Source organism: Schistocerca cancellata, chromosome 10 (assembly GCF_023864275.1).
Source record: "Schistocerca cancellata isolate TAMUIC-IGC-003103 chromosome 10, iqSchCanc2.1, whole genome shotgun sequence".
NCBI lineage: Eukaryota > Metazoa > Arthropoda > Insecta > Orthoptera > Acrididae > Schistocerca > Schistocerca cancellata.
In genome coordinates, this window is record NC_064635.1 from 20,579,877 (window position 1) to 20,602,208 (window position 22,332).

Here is a 22,332-nt window from a genome sequence, read left to right on the forward strand (position 1 = left end):
GGAATAGAGAGCTGTATAGTGCTGGACTGGGAACAGGAAAGGGTATAGGTGAGTAAAGGGCAACGACTAATGGAGATTGGCGCCAGGAAGATTACGGAAATTTAGGACATATTGCAGGGGGAGTTTCCATCTGCCCAATTCAGAAAAGCTAGTGTTGGTATGAAGTATCCAAATGGCACAGGATGTGAAGCAGTCAGTCACTGAAGAGAAGAATGTTGTGTTGGGCAGCATGCTCAGCAACTGAGTGGACCAGCAGTTGCACCTTGGCTTTTAGATTACGTGACTGCTTTCACAGGTAGCCCTGCCTTTTATAGGATAAGTGATGCTTGTGACAGGACTGGAGCAGGTGGTGGTGGTGGTGGTGGTGGTGGTGGTGGTGGTGGATGGGACAGGTTTTTTATTGAGATCTATTACAGGGATTTCAGCCATGAGGCAAGGTGTTGCGAGCAGGAGTTGAGTAGGGATTTACAAGGATATGGTTTAGGTTTGGTGGGCAGCAGAATATACCACTGTGGAAGGGGTGGGAAGGATAATGTGTGGGACATTCCTGCCCTGAAATGAGGATATTCTATCCTACCTTTACTTCTCTACCTTTCCACTCCCCCCGGCCTCTGTCTAATCTCCATGCCACACTGTCCCCCACAACTACCATACTATCCGTCCCTCTCCATACCACACCCTCCTCCTTTCATAATATTGTCATTCCTTCCAAAATATACATTTTGGAATACTTGCTTTTCTGACATTGCTTACATTCTTCTAACATTTGCATGTGGTATACATTCATTTGCCGTAACACAATTTTCCATTTTATGTTTTCTTCATCTTTTCCTGCAAACTGCCAGTGTTTATGAGTCACTTTTTATCCACATTGCTTGTCAAGGAATGTGGTGTTTTGTGTAACATGCTAATGAACTAGGTGCATTGTATAGTGGCCACCATTAAAGTTACGATCAGTTAGGAACGAGTAGGTGCATTTTCATTGATTAAGCATTTAGTACATGTGAAAACTTTAAATCTGGTTGTTTCATGCTGACTTGAGTGTTTACGAAACTTCCCATTGCAGTATTGCAGAGTCACTGTGGGATATTGCTTACCTGCATTTATGTAATACCAGTATGTGCTTCAGTCCAAGTGAGTAAAATAGTCAGCAAATTTGGGATCACCCAAAATTTTGTTTTCAATTATTCTGAGATTTCATACGGAGACTATGCTCAATCAATATGGCAGTGTTTCATGTTCCTACATTTTCAATTTTTTTGGTCAAATTCTTCAGAAATCTGAAAGCTCCATTACTTTCATTAAATTTTTATATGAACACTGGCATTTCTAGTTAACATTAGGGGGTTCCTGTTTTCTTACAGGGTCTGGTTGAGTCAGTTAAAATGGATGAATTAATCAGGAAGATCAGTTTAATGAGTGATCTTTCAGGATCATCTCGTTATGTTGACCTGCGCACAGAAAATCCACAAGCCAGATGATTTCCACATAAAAACACAATGTAAAGTCAAGGATGGAATAACACCAATACTGAAATGATAGCTTGGTGCTCATCACATAGAGATGGTGTGGAGTCTCAGATGGGCACAATGAGAGAGACTGCTAAAATATATAAGCTTTCTGACAAAGTAGTACTCCCAGAATAGAAATATACATGCTTGTATGCACACAACACCACTGTCTCTGGGTGCTGGAGTAACAAACTGTCTGGTGTGAGCAGCCATCCACTAGGGTGCATGCAGGTGGTTACGGAGGTGACATGGGGTGAAGACAGGCAGGGATAGCAGGGTAGGAGTAGGGGAAGATGTGTGTGTAATATTTCTGGCTTTACAACTATCATATTCATCTACAACATGCTCTTCTTAGAACAGTTGGGAAGGCAGCAGTGGGAAGATGATACAATGTGGTATGAGGTACCAATGACAGTTTATTTTGTATGTGTATCATGAGAAATATTACCTAAATTGTGGTCCTTTTCCAGTATTGCCCACTTTTCAGAAGTAGTGTACCAAAAAGACAAGCTTCTGTTATTAATTTTAGAAAAACTAAGTAGTGAATTTACTTACAATTCATACAAAGACATCTAAATAACAGGCCAGCATTCCATTATTTCAAAAGTACTAATTCCCAGCCGAATAATAATTGCTAAACAGAAAGGGAAACTAAGCACTTCAGAGCTCTTCAGGTCATGCCTAACTTACATGGCAGGTGAGGTGGTTCAGCTGAGAGAGCACAGTTTGAGGGGCAGTCTCAGAGACATGTCTGCAGTCAGTCAGTATTGGTTAGGAACATAATTAGCAATCTCTGGTTTTTGGACATATAATTGAGAACTAGTTTTATAGTATTTACACAAATAGTTTTTTATTCTCTGTGAGAGAGTGAATATTTTAAATTATTTGTAATTCATAAAGTGGACTATAATTGTGCAGTTCTTCATATTCTGCTAACTAAGAGCAAGTGGCATCCTGTTTAAACAAGGCAATTCAAAATTCAATTATTTATAGAATACCAGTTTCTCGCTGACAGTTTATTACAGCCTCACAATAAGGGGTTCACAACTTACATTCAGTTTTCTGTGCAGGGAACTACAACTACAGAAGACTGTAGGTTGGTCAACATTATTCAGAACTGACTCATTTCACTGACAGCAGTGGCAACAACTAGGCACACTGTGTACTGCAATCTTATTACACATGATATTAGCAATTTCCATTGTATGACTGTGGAGCAAAAAAACAAAATTTCATAGCCGCACATTGCTTGTAAGAAGTGTCCATTTTCTTGTGTCACAACTGTGCTTTACATACACACCGAAATGCCAGAGAAACCACACTAGAAACTATCAGGTGATGCCACCTGGCACTATAAACATATGATTGGCCACATTATGATTTTGGTTATTTTGGGTTCCCCTCTCACATGTAAATCATCAACTTCTAATCCTACTGAATATACGGAGTGAGTCTGTCAGTATATACATTAATCTTTTACACATAATTCTTAATATGCTTATGTAAGACAAGTAACAGAATTGATGTGCAGCCCATCTGTCTTTCAAATTTGCAATTTCTAATACCAACAAAAGAACTGGTCCTAGTGCCACTAATAGAAGCATCCCGATCAAATATTTATGTTCAACAACAAGGGCACAACCTGGGAAACATTGAACAAGAATCACAAATGGTCCACAGCAGAAAACAATCCTATTTTTCTAAAATCTTACATCATCAAGTGAAGCACTGAAAGTCTCTGAAATTTAAAGTAACAGGCAGCAAATTCATTGAAGTGCATACAAAAAGGAAAATTTTCCAAATTATAAATAGAATTACACCAGCAGTAACTCAGGGAACTACTTTCAGCATGTTTCATCTTCCTTTTTATCAGGCACATCACCTTTTAACACATTGTATGAGACGTATAAAGGAAGTGAACACGCATGGACACAGGCGCTTCATTGTACGTTCTATATTTACTTCTTTTTTTCACATAACTGTTTCAGAACAGAAATTGCTCAGTATTAAATTGCAAACTAGACATTAGGTACAGGTATCTTAAGCTTTTTGGCTGTGTAAGAACACACCTAGTAGATTACAAACAATTTTGATGAAAATTTTGGCACCAACCTTCATTGTGGTATGTGCAGGCCAGTAACCAAGTTGCTGAGTGTGAAACTATGTACCCAACAGTTTGTTTGATAATTTTTGTTTTCTGCCCCTTTGCATTTTTCACTCAAATGAACCACTGCCGGAAGGGAGAGAAACCAAATTTTGAACAGCAGTTCTGATGTAACATTTAACAGTTGGCCCCTTCTATAATCTGGCAGGTACGTCTATCTACAGGTAGGAAGGAATGCAAGAGCAGTATGATTGCCCCCAGTACAGGACTCTTGTGTTCAAAAATTTCAGGGTGAGGACAACTGTTTTTTACCATGATAATGCAACAACAATTTTAAGTCCAATCACTTTTCATGTTTAAGACTATACCTGTTATATTCTCTGCCTCTAGCAGCTTCAGCATAACTAGCAGGCCACGAATGATTTCTGGGGTGATCATCTTGCCTGACTTTCTGGTTCCTTGTCCTCTTCCTGTGAAAAAGATTGGAGTGAAAAAACATCGAAAATATATGAAATTCTGAAATAATGTGCCAAAAAGTATTATTTAGTAATGCACACACAAAATTACAACAGGTAAACTGAGCTCTGGTATCGAATGTGATGTTTTGCCTCAAATTCATACTGTGAACACAATGGTTTTTCTGTCAGAACACACATGGTGTATCCAGCTAAATGCAAAGGTGGGCAGCTAACATCCAAATCCATCCCTTAGAACAATGTACGCAAACCAACCTCACATCCTGTCCCACCACAGAGCCGTATTAATTTAGTTATCAGGTTTTTTTTAGCACTGTCTTACAAATAGCCACTGAGAACAGAGTTTTGTGCATTTTGATGCTCCTCTTTAAAAGTGGTATTGGTCCTGCTTGTAGGTGTGACACAAGGAACTTTTGTTTAGCCTTCCAGGTGCATTCAAGAAATCACCCATTCTGTTCTTTTTTTTACTTCTGAATGACCTACAAAATTTTTCAATGACATGCTTTGTTGCAGCCCTTCCTGACAGAAGTCTATTTTAATGGTACTGTGTCTTGCTGTTTTAACAATCACAGATTTAACTTCTCCACTCACATCGCAACTACTTTCACTAGATTTTTTAAATTGCTTCTCAATTCCACTACCTTCATTTGAACTAGTTGCCTAACTTAAGTATTGAATGACATCCTCCTCTGACAACTTGTGAACTATTTTCAATACCTCAATCAAAACTTATGCACAACACAGCACTTTAGGTACAATGAGACTATAACCAGCACACAAGTTTCCACTTTCATTTCACACATCACGTCACATGCAACAAAACTGAGCACATTCAATACTCTCAGGAGACATATGTGTGAAGAAACTAGGTGGACAAAATTACTGCTGCTGTGGTTCTAACAAGGATACGACCCAACAACTTTATTTTTGTAATTTTTTATATTTATGGTGTGTTGAGTTGAGAAAGCAAATATACATTGCCCAAAGCTATTCACACCAACTCAAACTCTCCACAAAATTGACTTAAGTTCAGGAACTTTAATTCCCTAAAAAGGTGATTTACATTGGGCACTGTGGCTCACTTGATAGCATTTGAGAATATATAATTGGGCATGCTCTTATTTCTAATTAAATATAACACAAAGAATTCCAGTTTTCATTGTAGGTATGAATTCTTTATTATCAGAAACATATAGAAGATTGGTAATAAAAATTATTTGAATTTTAAAAATTATGAATTTATTACTTTTATAAAATACTGATAATTAAAATGCTACGTGTAAAATACAAACTGTAATTTTGCATGTGATATGTAATTACAAACATTAAGACCTACATTCTTCATAAAAATGATTAGAAGTGTGTTAGCCTATTGAGGAATTTTATATTTAAGTAATATAGATATCTGAATCCATAGCAAGTTTTCACACATGATAAACATAAAAAATTACAGATACCTAATTTCAAGGTGCTCTCCTTGTAAATATACTGTGGGAAATAGAAGCAAGAGTAGTTCCGCGTTCATAATTCTACAATGGAAATTCTGTGCTTTTAGACACAAAAATACCAAGAGCATCGATACCAGCGTTTCTGTAATTCTAGTGTTTATCATGTAAAATACTCTACAATGAGGTACTCTTCACTAAATATGCTAGAACATAGCAAAATTTTAGTACAGATATCCCTTACTCATTTTGCCTGCCATTTCGAAAACGTGGTTTCCGGGTATCTCTGGTGTTTGCTGCTGCAGACTTTTGTTTAGTTTTCACACTTGATGCTTGACGACTGAAAAAAAGATCTGATTAATACATCTGCATTTAGCTTACATTTTCCATTACTGTCATTCTGGATCCTGTTTAAAACATTGTATTACCCGTCAATTTTATCTTCAGTTCTTGATTGTACTATACTACTGGCCATTAAAATTGCTACACCAAGAAGAAATGCAAATGATAAACGGGTATTCACTGGACAAATATATTATTGTAGAACTGACATGTTACTACATTTTCACACAATGTGGGTGCATATATCCTGAGAAATCAGTATCCAGAACAACCACCTCTGACTGTAATAACAGCCTTGATACACCTGGGCAGAGCTTTGATGGCGTGTACAGGTACAGCTGCCCATGCAGCTTCAACACAATACCACAGTTCATCAAGAGTAGTGACTGGCGTATTGTGACGAGGCAGTTGCTCGGCCACCATTGACCAGACGTTTACAGTTGGTGAGAGATCTGGAGAATGTGCTGACCAGGGCAGCAGTTTAACATTTTCTGTATCCAGAAAGGCCCCTACAGGACCTGCAACATGCAGTCGGGCATTATTCTGCTGAAATGTAGAGTTTCTCAGGGATCGAATGAGGGGTAGAGCCACGGGTCTTAACACATCTAAAATGTAACATCCACTGTTCAAAGTGCAGTCAATGCGAACAAGAGGCGACCCCATACCATCACACTGGGTGATACGCCAGTATGGTTATGACAAATACACGCTTCGAATGTGCATTCACCGCGATGTCGCCAAACACGGATGAGACCATCATGATGCTGTAAACAGAACCTGGATTCATAAAAAAAAAAAAAAATGACGTTTTGCCATTCGTGCACCCAGGTTCGTCGTTGAGTACACCATCGCAGGCGCTCCTGTCTGTGATGCAGCGTCAAGGGTAACCACAGCCACAGTATCCAAGCTGATAGTCCATGCTGCTGCTAACATCATGGAACTGTTCGTGCAGATGGTTGTTGTCTTGCAAACATCCCATCTGTTGACTCAGGGATGGGGACGTGGCTGCACAATCTGTTACAGCCATGCGGATAAGATGCCTGTCATCTCGACTGTTAGTGATACGAGGCCATTGGGATCCAGCACGGCGTTCCGTATTGCCCTCCTGAACCCACCGATTCCATGTTCTGCTAACAGTCATTGGATCACGACCAACGCGAGCAGCAATGTCACGATACGATAAACCGCAATCGCTATAGGCTACAATCCGACCTTTGTCCAAGTTGGAAACGTGATGGTAAGCATTTCTCCTCCTTACACGAGGCATCACAACAACGTTTCACCAGGCAACACCGGTCAACTGCTGTTTGTGTATTAGAAATCAATCGGAAACTTTCCTCATGTCAGCACATTGTAGGTGTTGCCACCAGCACCAACCTTGTGTGAATGCTCTGAAAAGCTAATCATTTGCATATCACAGCATCTTCTTCCTGTCTGTTAAATTTCGCATCTGTAGCACGTCATCTTTGTGGTGTAGCAATTTTAATGGCCAGTAGTGTACTTGTCACTGTGTTGTCTATTAGTCTGATAGACGTTATTTCTCAGTTGATGTCTGTCACATGCCACTACGGAATTTATATAGCTGCTTCTGTCTCAACTGTTGGCTAAGGCTCTGTCAAACAGTGAACAGGCTACCTGCAGGCAGCTCTCATTATTGAAGATTTAAAATTAAAACTTCTGGGCTCATTAACATTCGTGGACAGAAAGCCTTTAATCTGGTCCCTCACCTTTTGTTATCACTCAAAGTGGTTCAGATGGGCCATATTTTACAGTAATACTGTGCAGCAAGGGTTTTGCCATCAAAATTGCTTCAATGTGGGTGCAACAGACTGCAATTTTGTGGTTTGTCTGGGTAGTACTGCTGAAACTAGCCTGTCACAGGTGGCTGCCGACATGCTGCCGAGGGGTTGTTGGTTTTGTCCACTGAAGATGAGAATATTTCACATTAAAGTGAAGTATTTCTTTCCTCACCCATAAATGCTTCCCTCTCACACTCACTCACCATTGTTTCCTACCTCTCTCACCGAAAGCACTGCAGTCACTTGTTGGAGGGGAAAACAATATTGTTTAGATTTTGTTCTAAAGTTGACACAGCCACGTGTGGTGGTTGTCGACACGAGGCAGTCTTGCACAGAACAGGGCGAACAATGCATTTTATAACTTTGATTTGTCTACAATCAGATCTGTGAGAAGTGGACATTAATGTATATAAAGGTCTCAGTCTGCAAAATCAGTTGTCAAGCTGCAGCTGATGAACTCAGAAACAGCACTTTATGGAAAGTACAAAAACATTCCAAAGCACTCAAATACTATGCCAATTGTGAGGAAAGAAGTGCCAGAGGAATTGTGAAAGCACAGGTGACTTCTTCAACACTGTTTGCATTGAATGCCACAAGTTTCATAATATCTCAAACACTGAACCAGGAGCTAATAGTGTAATCAGTGGCATGCACTGGTGTACAAAAATAAAATAAAAACTTTATTCTAATTTCAAACTTCCCTCCATGAAATCTTTAGTCCTACCAAAGTGTTGCATACTCCTGGTACCATGAGGTTTATTCACGTGGAGTGAACCTTTAACAGCTACTTTAAATGTGTGTGCAAGTCACATGTAGCTAAAAAGCGAAACATCTAAAAAGAGTAAACATTCTCTCGTATTTGTATGTATTTTTTTAGCAATTTCCAGGCAAATGGTTTGTATCAGATGTTTGAAGAACTGCTTCAACATCTTAGTAAAATTCTGCAACAGTGTGTATCCAGCATCAGTTCACAAGTTAAATTTTCTGTAGCACAACACTTGCTTAAGAAGGAATACATCTGCAAAGCCAAATTTCTCTCGTTTTTCCTAACTTTATCCTCACGTCATTTAAAAGTAGTGAAGCCGCACTCACCTCCAGTAGCTCACATTCATCCACTTTGTGGTCCCTCAAATATTCCTGGCCCAGAAATGTATTTCAGAAATTTATTTCCACAAACAGTGCTGGGCAATAATGGCTGCTAACATTTTAGTACATGTGGCTGCAATTGATGTGACTACAATGTTGCCAGACAATACTGTCATGATATCTCGTTGGTAATATACAAATTCTGTAACCCATGTAAACATACCTTGATGAACTGAGCTACCTAGATTCCGTTATTGGCCGTCACAGCAGTACTACTCTCCTTTGAAACTGCAAGATCACGTCTCAAGCTATTTACACATAAAGTCTGTCGCCCACACAGCACGTATGCCTCTTTTACTTTACAGTAATAGCTTTACTCAGAACCATTACCCAGTAGAACCACTCTTAACATGTCGCCTCGTTGCTGACAAAATTTCTGTGACATTGGAAGGAACTTTCCAAATTCTGTTATCTTGAGAGATCTCCAAAAATCCCACGGTGTTCAATGAGTGCCTCAAAAGCTTTACCAAGTGTCACACTGTGCTTCAACTAGCGAAAATTCACAGCACCTGCAACAAGGGCTAGCTGAAACTTTAATCGCCACCTCGAAAAAATAAAGTTACATAGTTACTTTTTTATGTTTGTTTTCAGGTATGTGTCCATACAGAAATGCTCACATCACAGGACTACAACACAGCACTAGAGGAGATAAAACAGAATAGTGCCACCCACTGATGAAGTAGAGTATTGTGTGGCAACTTGTTTTCTACATTAGGAGGAGAACAGTGCCACCACGACACTTGCCGAACTGGCAGAAGTGTATAACAGTGCACCATGGTACGACACAGCAGTCAGCTGCCACAGATACTTCCAGGTCCAAATAACAAAGAAAGTGGAGACCACCCCTCTGTGAAGAATCAAAAGAAGGGAAGACCCCATTGCTCGAGGACTAGCATCGCACAGTCAAGGCAATAGTGTGAACGGTGGAAAGCAGTGAAAGTTTCCAATAAGTTGCACAACATTTTCAACACAATCATGCAAAAAGCCTGCTGACCTGAGAGCAGCATAAATGTTGCAGCCATGTCGGGCCAATCTAGACGACTTCCTTTGCCACTTAATCACCAGTGAACACTGACAAGTTTATCACTATTACACCAATAGAGGAGTCAAGAAAGCAGTGGAAATGGAGTCACTACTACCAGAGATGACAAAGACCCAACAACCATCACGATAAGTGATGGTGTGTCTTAGCAGGCAAACTGTAGAAGAATACTACCCTAATGTCCTGACAATGTTACGAGAGATTGTCAAACAAAGTGTCATGGGAAGCTGTCCAAAGGGCTCTCTTTGCCCCCTGATGGATGTCATCCTGGCTCATCCTCTATACGGCACAGCATTTCTTGCTGCTTTCCGGATTGCAGAATTTTGCATCACCATCTGTCTTCTACTGACATAGCACCCACTGATTTGGTGCTTGCATAAAGCAGCCGTGCTGCTCGATTTATTTTTGAGGTGGTGATTAAAACTTTATCCTCACCCTTCTCACAGCTGCCAACATAATAACTGTCTTCATAAAATACACTTTCACCATGAGACTACACAAGACCTTCACTATGCAATTGGAGCAGGAGGTATACCTCTACAGATGAGTTCGGGTCTAATTCCTTCCTGCAACCCATTCATATCCCATGGAAAAGATACACTACAAATAAAACACACTAAAATTGTTCCTTTACTTCTGCAATGGCCAAAAAACCTATGTCAGAACAGGGACCAAAGTATTACTTCCTGGTATTTTATTTACTTTTTGTTATTCAGTATCACTTAGTGACTCTATAGTGACGCCAAAAACCGTAACTGAAAAATGGTGGCATCTCAAGGTTTTGCCTATCTGATGCAGATCCCCAACCACACAGCCATACTCTACCACAGGAGGCTGAGTGAAGTGTCAGCAATCTCATTAGTAGACCTGTTGCATTTTCTACAGTAAATGTAACTATATGATATACCTAAAAACAAAGATGATGTGACTTACCAAATGAAAGTGCTGGCAGGTCGACAGACACACAAACGAACACAAACATACACACAAAATTCAAGCTTTCGCAACAAACTGTTGCCTCATCAGGAATTTAAATATGTCTGCTTGTGTCTGTATATGTGTGGATGGATATGTGTGTGTGTACAAGTGTATACCCGTCCTTTTTTCCCCATAAGGTAAGTCTTTCCGCTCCCGGGACTGGAATGACTCCTTACCCTCTCCCCTAAAACCCACATCCTTTCGTCTTTCCCTCTCCTTCCCTCTTTCCTGATGAGGCAACAGTTTGTTGCGAAAGCTTGAATTTTGTGTGTATGTTTGTGTTCGTTTGTGTGTCTGTCGACCTGCCAGCACTTTCATTTGGTAAGTCACATCATCTTTGTTTTTAGGTATATTTTTCCTTCATGGAACGTTTCCTTCTATTATAACTATATGATATAGTGAACATGTTCAAATATTTCTTCAAAAAATTTCACTGGAACTGACTTTTTTAAGTTAATTACAAAAAATAAACGTCAACAGTGTAATAAAAGAGATCGCTACTTACCATAAGAAAGACACTTAAGATGCACACAGGTACAATTAAAAGACACTTACACAAAGCTTTTGGCCACAGCCTCCATCATCAAAAGAGAAACACAGACCATTCATATACACAATCAAGCACATCTCCTATACACATGACAGCAGCTCAGGCCAGAATGCAGCTATCACATGGGATGGTAGCAGCGATCTGGAGGGGGTAGGGAGGGAAATGGAAGGGGAAGGAATAGTAGTACATCGGTAGAGGACAGATGAATGCTACCTGGCAGTGTGTGTAGCGACTAGAATGCAGAAATTCGCCGCTTGTTTATCAACATCTGAGGACAAGGTGCTCTTCAAAAATTTTGGTGTGGAGATTTGTGAATGTGAACAAGCTGGCGGGCCCACAATCAAATACAAAGTGTGCAGTGTTTCGCCTATTTGCACGGTATAGGCTAGTTAACAGGTTTGCTATGTAACTAAATTCCATGCTATCAAGTTTTTCATAGTATATTTTTTCCCGTACTGAACAGAAACACTTAAATCCATCTCCAGAAGTGACACTGTCTAGCAATTCTACAGGAAGCACACCGATGCTGGAAGATTGATTTTTTTTTTTTTTGTGGTTTTAGGTGCACAACTTCAATGGTCATTAGCGCCCTGACGACGTTAAGAATGCACCGCGAGGCACAAGTTTAAAACAACAACTAAAAGGGAAAACACGATAAAAGACAGACTGACAGGCATAGGATTAAAAACAGCATCATCAAATGTCCTTAGTGAGGTTTGTCAAATTGATAAAACGAAGAACACGAGCAGCTGCTCGTGGGTCATCCGCTAAAACGGCATCTAAAGTACATGGCAGGTTAAGATCGAGATGCAGTGCGTTAAAATCCGGACACGACATTAAAATGTAGTGGACCGTCAGCAATTGCCCACATGGGCAGAACAGCACCGGCGCAGCCGTCAGCAGATGGCGATGGCTGAACCGGCAGTGTCCAATTCTTAACCGGGCCAAAACTACCTCCTCCCGCCGAGAAGGGCGTGAGGAGGACGTCCAAGCCACGGGAAGAGGTTTTAAGGCCCGAAGCTTGTTGGCTGTAAGGGAAGCCCAATCGGCATGCCACAGCGATAAAATGCACCGACAAATAACCCTGCTAAAATCGGACGAAGGGACACAACCAGAAGCTGTCCGAGGCTGGAGGACCGCAGCCTTGGCCGCGGCATCTGCAGCTTCGTTCCCAGGGATACCGACATGGCCAGGGACCCACATAAAGCTAACTGGAGAACCGACGTCCACCAGCTGCCGAAGAGAGCATTGGATCCGGTGCACGAAAGGGTGAACCGGATACGGATCACTGAGGCTCTGGATGGCGCTCAGAGGGTCGGAGCAGATGACATAAGCAGAATGTCGGTGGCGGCAGATGTAAAGAACAGTCTGGTAGAGGGCAAAGAGCTCAGCTGTGAAGACCGAACAATGGCCATGGAGCCGGTATTTGAAACTTTGTGCCCCGACAATAAAAGAACACCCAACCCCGTCATTGGTCTTAAAGCCATCTGTATAAATGAAAGTCATATTGATGAACTTCGAACGAAGTTCCACAAAACGGGAGTGGTAGACCGAACCGGGGCTAACCTCTTTTGGGAGCGAGCTGAGGTCAAGGTGAACACGGACCTGAGCCTGGAGCCAAGGTGGCATGTGGCTCTCGCCCACTCTAAAGGTTGCAGGGAGTGAAAAATTAAGGTGTTGAAGGAGGCGATGAAAGCGAACTCCAGGGGGTAGCAGGGCAGAGACATACAACCCGTATTGACGGTCAAGAGAGTCGTCAAAAAAGGAACGATAAGACGGATGGTCGGGCATTGACAGTAGCCGACAGGCATACCGACAAAGCAGTATATCGCGCCGGTAGGTGAGTGGCAATTCGCCAGCATCAGCATGAAGACTCTCTACGGGACTAGTATAAAATGCTCCGATCGCAAGTCGTAAACCCCGATGTTGTATGGAGTTGAGGCGGCGTAAGATGGATGGCCGTGCAGAGGAGTATACTAAGCTCCCATAATCCAGCTTGGAGCAGACGATCGACCGATATAGACGAAGTAGGACGGTTCGATCCGCTCCCCACGACATACCACTGAGAACACGGAGGACATTTAAAGAACGGGTACAACGGGCGGCCAAATATGACATGTGGAGACCAGCTAAGTTTCCTGTCAAATGTAAGGCCTAAAAATTTGGTTGTCTCCACGATTGGGAGAGCAACGGGATCGAGTCTTAAGGACGGTGGGAGAAACTCGTTGTAGATCCAGAAGTTAATACAGACCGTCTTCTCGGCAGAAAAACGGAAGCCATTGGCGACACTCCAGGAGTAAAGACGGTCAAGAGAACGCTGAAGACAGCGCTCCAGGACACGTGTACACTGCACGTTGCAATAGATGGTAAAATCGTCCACGAAAAGGGAGCCTGATACATCAGCTGGGAGGCAATCCATTATTGGATTGATCGCGATGGCGAAGAGAGCGACGCTCAAAACTGAGCCCTGTGGCACCCCATTCTCCTGGCGAAAGGTGTCGGACAGGACAGAACCCACACGTACCCTGAACTGTCGATCCATTAAAAAGGAACGAATAAAAAGAGGGAGGCGACCGCGAAGGCCACATGTATGCATGGTGCGGAGAATGCCCGCCCTCCAACAGGTGTCTTAAGCCTTCTCCAAATCAAAGAACACAGCCGCGGTCGGGCGCTTCCGCAAGAAGTTATTGATAATGAAGGTCGACAAGGTAACCAGATGGTCAACAGCAGAGCGGCGCCTACGAAATCCACATTGTACATTGGTAAGTAGGCGTCGAGACTCAAGCAGCCAAACCAATCGAGAGTTAACCATTCGCTCCATCACTTTACAGACACAGCTGGTAAGCGAGATAGGTCGATAACTGGAAGGCAAGTGCTTGTCCTTCCCCGGCTTAGGAATCGGGACAACAATAGACTCGCGCCAGCATGCGGGAACATGTCCCTCAATCCAGATGCGATTGTATGTACGAAGAAGAAAACCTTTACCCGCAGGAGAAAGGTTCTTCAGCATCTGAATATGAATAGAATCAGGCCCTGGAGCGGAGGACCGTGATCGGCCAAGTGCGGTTTCGAGTTCCCGCATGGTGAATGGGGCATTATAACTTTCACAATTCGAGGAGCAAAAGTCAGGTGGCCTAGCCTCCTCTGCCTGTTTGCGGGGGAGGAAGGCAGGGTGGTAATGAGCGGAGCTCGAAACCTCTGCGAAAAAGCAGCCGAAGGCATTGGAGACATCCTCAGGGGCCACAAGGACGTCATTCGTGACCGTCAAGCCAGAAACTGGTGAGTGGACCTTAGTGCCAGATACGCGGCACAGGCTACCCCAGACAACAGAAGGAGAAACTGTTGAAGGTGCTTCTGAAAGCAGCCCAGCTGGCTTTCTTGCTTTCTTTAATAATACGACAACACTGAGCACGTAATCGTTTATAATTGATACAATTCGCCACTGTAGGGTGGCGTTTAAAGGTGCGTAAAGCACGTCGACGAGCACGTAAAGCGTCTCTACATGCTGCAGACCACCAGGGGACCGGTACGCGACGTGGAGAAGAAGTAGGGTGAGGGATGGAATATTCAGCAGCAGCGAGAATGACTTCCGTGAGGTGTGCGACCTGACGATCGCAGCTTGGGAAGGTTTGATCCTGAAAGGTCGCCCTGGAAGAGAAGAGCCCCCAGTCTGCCTTGGAGATGGTCCAATTAGAGAAGCACGGAGAGGGGGTATGCTGCAGGAGATGGATAACACACGGGAAGTGGTCGCTCGAATATGTATCAGAAAGTGCATACCACTCAAACCGGCGTGCAAGTTGGGGAGTACATATACAGAGGTCTAAATGGGAATAGGTGTGAGATGTGTCCGAAAGAAAAGTAGGGGCGCCAGTATTGAGGCAGACAAGATTGAGCTGGTTGAAAAGGTCTGCTAACAAGGAGCCCCTCAGGCAGGATGCTGGAGAGCCCCAAAGGGGATGGTGGGCATTGAAGTCTCCAGTTAACAAAAATGGTGCAGGTAGCTGAGCAATAAGTTGCATCATGTCTGCTCTGGTAACGGCAGATGACGATGGAGTGTAAACGGTACAAATGGAAAACGTAAAAGTGAGGAGAGTAATGCGGATGGCAACTGCCTGCAGGCCGGTGTGCAATGTGATGGGATCGTAGTAAATATCATCCTGGACCAGCAACACAACCCCTCCATGAGCTGGGATACCTACCACAGGGGGTAGGTCAAAACGCACAGAGGTGTAGTGTGCCAAGGCAATGTGATCGCATGGGCGTAGCTTCGTTTCCTGGAGGGCTACGACGAGCGGACGTTGCAAGCGGAGCAGCAACTTCAAGTCCTCTCGGTTGGAGCGAATGCTGTGAATATTCCAGTGAATAAGTGCCATCGTAAGAAAAGGAAGATGAAAGAAGGGGTCACCTCGAAGGCCGCTGAGGGCCTGGCTTCGAGCGAGCACTGCCGCCGCTATCAGTAGGCGGACAGTCATCGTCCATTGGGTCTATAGGTTCATCGGCCATCTTGGGAGGATGGCTGGGAGGGGGAGCTTCCTCTGCCGGTGAACGGCCAGATGTTCTGCTACCAGCGGTGCGGCCAGGCGAAATGGATGACGGCCTGGGGCGGCAACCGCTGGGTGGCGCAGGAGAAGAAATGCGCTGTGGAGGGTAAGGAGAACTGCGCTTCCTATGAGCCTTCTTGGAAGGACGTTTGGTGGAAGTACCGGTCGAAGGCTGGGAGGTCGAGGTACGTAGGAAGTCTGCACGGGATGGTTCCTTCTTGAAGGCCCGTGCATCTGACTTCGGGGTCTTCGCCTTAGCAGAAGCTGATGAAGGGGCTGGTGTCTGTGGGGTGATGGGAGGAAGAGGAGACGTCGACCGCGCGATCTTAGCACTGGCCGAACGGACGACCGTGGTGCTGAAGGTCAGATTGCGTGTCTGGGTTGCCACCTCCCTGGTAGTCCGAGGAGAGGCGAGGACAGTACTGTATTTCCCCGCTGGGAGCAGCGCGGGCTTCCTACTAGCCAATAGCTTGCGAGCAGCCGAGGTGGACACTTTCTCTTTGACCCGAATTTCTTGGATACAGCGTTCTTCCTTATAGACAGGACAGTCGCGGGAGGATGCGGCATGGTCACCCTGACAGTTCACACAATGAGGAGACGGAGGTGGACAGTCACCCTCATGGGCATCCCTGCCACAAGTGACACATTTAGCCGCATTGGAACAAGACTGTCGAGTGTGATTGAAACGCTGACACTGGTAGCAGCGCGTAGGTGTCAGGACATAGGGGCGGACAGAAATAACCTCGTAGCCCGCCTTGATGCGCGATGGCAGCTTAACACTATCGAAGGTCAAGAAAAGTGTCCGGGTCGGTAAAGGTCATTGTTGACCTTTTTCATGACCCTATGGACAGCCGTCACGCCCTGCTCAGCGAGGAAAGATTGAATCTCCTCGTCAGTCAATCCGTCGAGGGAGCTAGTATAGACTACACCAAGAGACGAATTCAAAGTTCAGTGGGCCTCCACCCGGACAGGGAACGTGTACAGGAGTGTGGCCCGAAGCAGTTTTTGTGCCTGAAAGGCACTCTCAGTTTCTAGTAATAAGGTACCGTTACGCAACCTGGTACAAGATTTGACAGATCCGGCTATGGCATCTACGCCCTTCTGGATAACGAAAGGGTTGACAGAGGAAAAATCCTTTCCGTCCTCAGATCGAGAAACGAAGAGGAACTGTGGGGCAGGCGGTAGTACTTTTGTCACTGGTGGCTGGTCACGTTTCCGTTTTTGGGCAGAACTCGAGAGAGATGGAGTAGAATCCATTGCAGAGGAATCCCCCATGATTGCCAGCGTCTCCGATGGCGCGCTCCTTCCTTGTGGGGACCCTCTCAGAGGGCACTCCCGCCTTAGGTGAATGTTTACACCTCAGGTCACACCTCCCGAGAAACAGACAGATAATATAAGACTTACCTTAGGGGGGAAAAAAGGACGGGTATACACTCGCTCGCACACACACACACACACACACACACACACACACACACACACACACACACACACACACGTATCCATCCACAAATATACAGACACAAGCAGACATATTTAAAGACAGAGTTTGGGCAGAGATGTTGCGTAATACGTGTTATTTTTTAGAGAGTTGCAGTAATTTTATGTGAAAAAGATGGGGACCATCTATGTGCCAAATACATTGTAGATTTCTATTTTCTACTTTGTTTGTCTGAGGTGAGGTAATGTTTATGGCAGCTACATACAATACTGACCTGCAGTTTTTAAACATACTGTTATTTTGTGTGTTGTTAAGTTACAACTTATTTGATTACTTTGGGGTTGTAATGTTCCCTTTCTGTGCCATAATTTCAGTGATCAGTATGAACTGAGCGCACAATCTCTATTTTGAAAGAATCAGAGAGAGAGAGAGAGAGAGAGCGTGTGTGTGTGTGTGTGTGTGTGTGTGTGTGTGTGTGTGTGTGTGTGTGTGTGTGTTTTGTTGTTTATTTCTGGTGAAGACCTCGACAGAAAGTTTACTTTCTGACGGTCTTCTCGTTGTGCCTATCTGCGACTTGGCATCTCCGCTATGTGCTCACAAGGGAACCTCCGCATTGCACCCCCCTCAGACTTAGTTATAAGTTGGCACATGTATCAGCTCAGGCAATCACCCCTCCCCGGGCCTGGCCTTTACCAGGGGGTACGCGCGTACCTTACATGTCTACCCAGGGCGGGGAATTGCGCGTTACCCCGTCACCGGCTACGCGTGGGTCGGCCTTCAGGCACGCACAGGGAGGAAGGAAGAAGAGGAAAAAGAAGAGAGAGTGGGAGAAAGAGGACAGACTGTCTCAGACGCCAAGGCGGAGACCAGAGAAGGCAAGGAGAAGAAGGCAAGGAGAAGAAGGCAAGGAGAAGAAGGCAAGGAGAAGAAGGCAAGGAGAAGAAGGCAAGGAGAAGAAGGCAAGGAGAAGAAGGCAAGGAGAAGAAGGCAAGGAGAAGAAGGCAAGGAGAAGAAGGCAAGGAGAAGAAGGCAAGGAGAAGAAGGCAAGGAGAAGAAGGCAAGGAGAAGAAGGCAAGGAGAAGAAGGCAAGGAGAAGAAGGCAAGGAGAAGAAGGCAAGGAGAAGAAGGCAAGGAGAAGAAGGCAAGGAGAAGAAGGCAAGGAGAAGAAGGCAAGGAGAAGAAGGCAAGGAGAAGAAGGCAAGGAGAAGAAGGCAAGGAGAAGAAGGCAAGGAGAAGAAGGCAAGGAGAAGAAGGCAAGGAGAAGAAGGCAAGGAGAAGAAGGCAAGGAGAAGAAGGCAAGGAGAAGAAGGCAAGGAGAAGAAGGCAAGGAGAAGAAGGCAAGGAGAAGAAGGCAAGGAGAAGAAGGCAAGGAGAAGAAGGCAAGGAGAAGAAGGCAAGGAGAAGAAGGCAAGGAGAAGAAGGCAAGGAGAAGAAGGCAAGGAGAAGAAGGCAAGGAGAAGAAGGCAAGGAGAAGAAGGCAAGGAGAAGAAGGCAAGGAGAAGAAGGCAAGGAGAAGAAGGCAAGGAGAAGAAGGCAAGGAGAAGAAGGCAAGGAGAAGAAGGCAAGGAGAAGAAGGCAAGGAGAAGAAGGCAAGGAGAAGAAGGCAAGGAGAAGAAGGCAAGGAGAAGAAGGCAAGGAGAAGAAGGCAAGGAGAAGAAGGCAAGGAGAAGAAGGCAAGGAGAAGAAGGCAAGGAGAAGAAGGCAAGGAGAAGAAGGCAAGGAGAAGAAGGCAAGGAGAAGAAGGCAAGGAGAAGAAGGCAAGGAGAAGAAGGCAAGGAGAAGAAGGCAAGGAGAAGAAGGCAAGGAGAAGAAGGCAAGGAGAAGAAGGCAATGACAAGGCAAGGAGAAGAAGGCAATGACAAGGCAAGGAGAAGAAGGCAATGACAAGGCAAGGAGAAGAAGGCAATGACAAGGCAAGGAGAAGAAGGCAAGGGAAAGAGTAAGGAAGACAGTGAGGTGAAGAAGAACAAAGAAAGGAACCAACAAAAGGAAGGATGAAACGAGAAGTGAAAAACCAAAAAGACCACAATTATAGGTCGTGGAACTGTCCATCTCCGGACGCAGGCGCTAACTACCCCCGTAAGGGGGATGGACTCCTTTTTAGTCGCTTCTTACGACAGGCAGGAATACCTCAGGCCTATTCTAATCCCCGGACCCGCAGGGGGGGATGCTGGAAGAGTCAGGCATCCACACCGACATGTGATCTGCTCAGCCTAAGTCAGTCAGGTGAGAAGTCAGCTTAGTAGACTCAGATTCTGCCTGTTAAATATTAAGCAGCGACCGGACAAACCGTGTGAAGATGGATTCTCTTATACCAGGAGAAGACAACAAACTGCCGCCCCATCAGGAAAGAGGGAAGGAGAGGGAAAGACGAAAGGATGTGGGTTTCAAGGGAGAGGGCAAGGAGCCACTCCAGTCCCGGGAGCGGAAAGACCCACCCTAGGGGGAAAAAAGGACGGGTACACACTCGCGCGCACACACACACACACACACACACACACACACACACACACACACACACACAAGCAGACATATTTAAAGACTGATGGGGCGGCAGTTTGTTGCGAGAGCTGAATTTTGTGTGTATGTTTGTGTGTCTGTCGACCTGCCGGCGCTTTCATTTGGTAAGTCACATCTTTGTTTTTGGGTATATTTTTCCTTCGTGGAATGTTTCCTTCTATTATAACCATATATATATATATATATATATATATATATATATATATATATATATATATATATATAAGAAATTTTTTTCAATGACACAGAAGTATCTGGATTAGTTCATGTTTAAGGTGAGAGTGCAAATCCTTTAGTGACCAGTGGGAACTATAGTTCCCACTTATTTGTTTTCGCTGTAAGTTCAGTGGTAACCCGTGTTCCCACTTCTAACTTGTGCTGTCAGCTCTGTTAGAGGATGCTAACTACATCTAAATTGTCAACGGGTGTGCGAAAGCCGTTTTATTTCTACCTTGTTAGTCAATCAATGCAGAAGCGCAGTTTCCATGTGAGAACGAGCCACTGTTTCGACCGCCACAGCGTTTTTTGTACAGTGTGCTTTCATTTTGCGTGTGAAGTGACTTGTGTCGTATTTATCTACTTTTACATTTGTGAGGGAGATAGTATTCGTGTATATTTTCTGGATTTGACTGAAAATTATGTAAATATTACAAGGTAAGTTAGTGGGGATTATTTTCCCACTGAAGTTGGGTGAAGTGCAATGCATATGGCTGCATAATTGGCATTGTAGTTATTGTTTGTTTCTTATTGTTTAGAATACCTGGACTGATGGCAGAAGATGTTTTCAGAATTTTGTATGCTTTACCAGAAGATGTAGAAGATTCAGATATCGATGCTGACTCTGATGCTGATTTTGAGTCACCAAATACTTCACAGATATGCTGAAAAAAAATTCTAGACTTAGCAGGGGAGAATTCGAATTTTCTGTCAGGTAATGTGTTGCTGCAGTGAAGTGGCAGGATAGCAAACCTGTTTGTATACTATCAAATTACCACAATCCAAACACATTACAACTGTTTTGAGAAGAAACAAAGATGGAAGCAGAAGTGAAGTAAGTATTCTGCCCATTGGCTGTGGCAGAGTATAATAAAATAATGGGAGGAGTGGATAGATTTGATCACCTGCGTGAACGGTATGCTGTAGGCTATCGTTCACGGAAGTGGTGGCACAGACTGTTTTTCTTTCTTGTAGATTTGGCAGCTGTCAATTCCTACATTATGGGGAAGCTACAGAAGACAGAAGCAGACCAGCTAACATTTAGATTGCACTTGGCGAGGCAGCTTATCTCTGGAATCTCAGGTCATAAGCGAAGAGGAAGGCCTGTTCATTTTCAAACACCAGAAAGGAGACAGGTCTCAAGTGCCAGATTAAGTTTGTCTGGAGAAAGTTTGAACTCATTTGCCCACAAAAGGTACAACAAACACAAGATGCAGCCAATGTAGCACCAAGAACAAAGAAAAGAACAAAACTAATGTGCAGCAACTGTCGGGTACCTTTGTGTGTAGCACCATGCTTCTCTAAGTTCCATAGTACATCACCTTAGTGAACTCTAAGGACGATATGAACAAATACTAATATAAATGTTATGTTTAACATGCTTTTTGTACTAAAAAAAAGGATATACATTTTTTTTAAATTAGCAAGAGAAGCTACTCCAGAGTTCAATGGGAACAATAGTTCCCACTAATTTTTTTATACTCTTAGGCTAAACTCTCACTTTTAAGATTTAAACTATGATTTTATGAATGGTTCCTTAGACCAATGAAGTGTTCATAAAAAGTCTACAACTAATGGAAATAATTTGGTCACTGAAGGGTTAAGTAACAATTTGAAAATTAATTTTTGCAGTTCAGTGAGAAAACAAAAACCAATGTATCTGTAGCACACATCTTAAATTGAAAAGTGTTACATTTTTCAGATACATTACCCATGAAATTCTGGAGCATTAGGATCCAAGTACGTGAATCTAAATTGTTGACAAGGAACAGGTACTTGATCATGTTGCTCCACATTTTCATCCACCGGCAACCTGAAACAGTGAAATTAATGGAAAAAGAATCCTTTAGAGTTCAGGTAACTATTTACAAACAACACACTGATTCCACTTCCTCAGTAACAATTTCAGAAAGCTGACTGAAGCACACAAACAGCAAAATAGTAATGTGAAACTAGTTTCTCCCAGTGGATGGAATGCTTAAACAATGTACAGGAACGCAGCCAGGTGACTTATTTAGACAGGTGCACATCCCGTCATCTGAGGCACAGAAGCAATGGTAGAGCACTGAGTAGGGAAATTTAAATCCCCAGTTGGCAGCACCACTACATGACCAAACATGGCCAGAGTCCAACAGTGTCAATACAGAATATTAATTTGCAATAGTTATACAAATAGCTTTAACTCTGTCCTACCATTTGACTAGTGACAGTAGGAGTTCAA

General features: G+C 43.7%; 1 protein-coding gene across 1 annotated transcript in view; it reads right to left on the reverse strand.

Annotated features, from left to right (window-relative positions):
- LOC126106811 (uncharacterized) overlaps positions 1-22,332 on the reverse strand; it is a 125,160-nt gene that overhangs the window by 36,984 nt on the left and 65,844 nt on the right. Inside the window, exons 7-9 of the mRNA XM_049913205.1 lie at positions 21,823-21,924; positions 5,781-5,876; positions 3,984-4,085 (exon numbers count right to left, since the gene is read on the reverse strand). Of these exons, the coding sequence (XP_049769162.1) occupies positions 3,984-4,085; positions 5,781-5,876; positions 21,823-21,924 (300 nt within the window). The remainder of the gene's footprint in view (positions 1-3,983; positions 4,086-5,780; positions 5,877-21,822; positions 21,925-22,332) is intronic.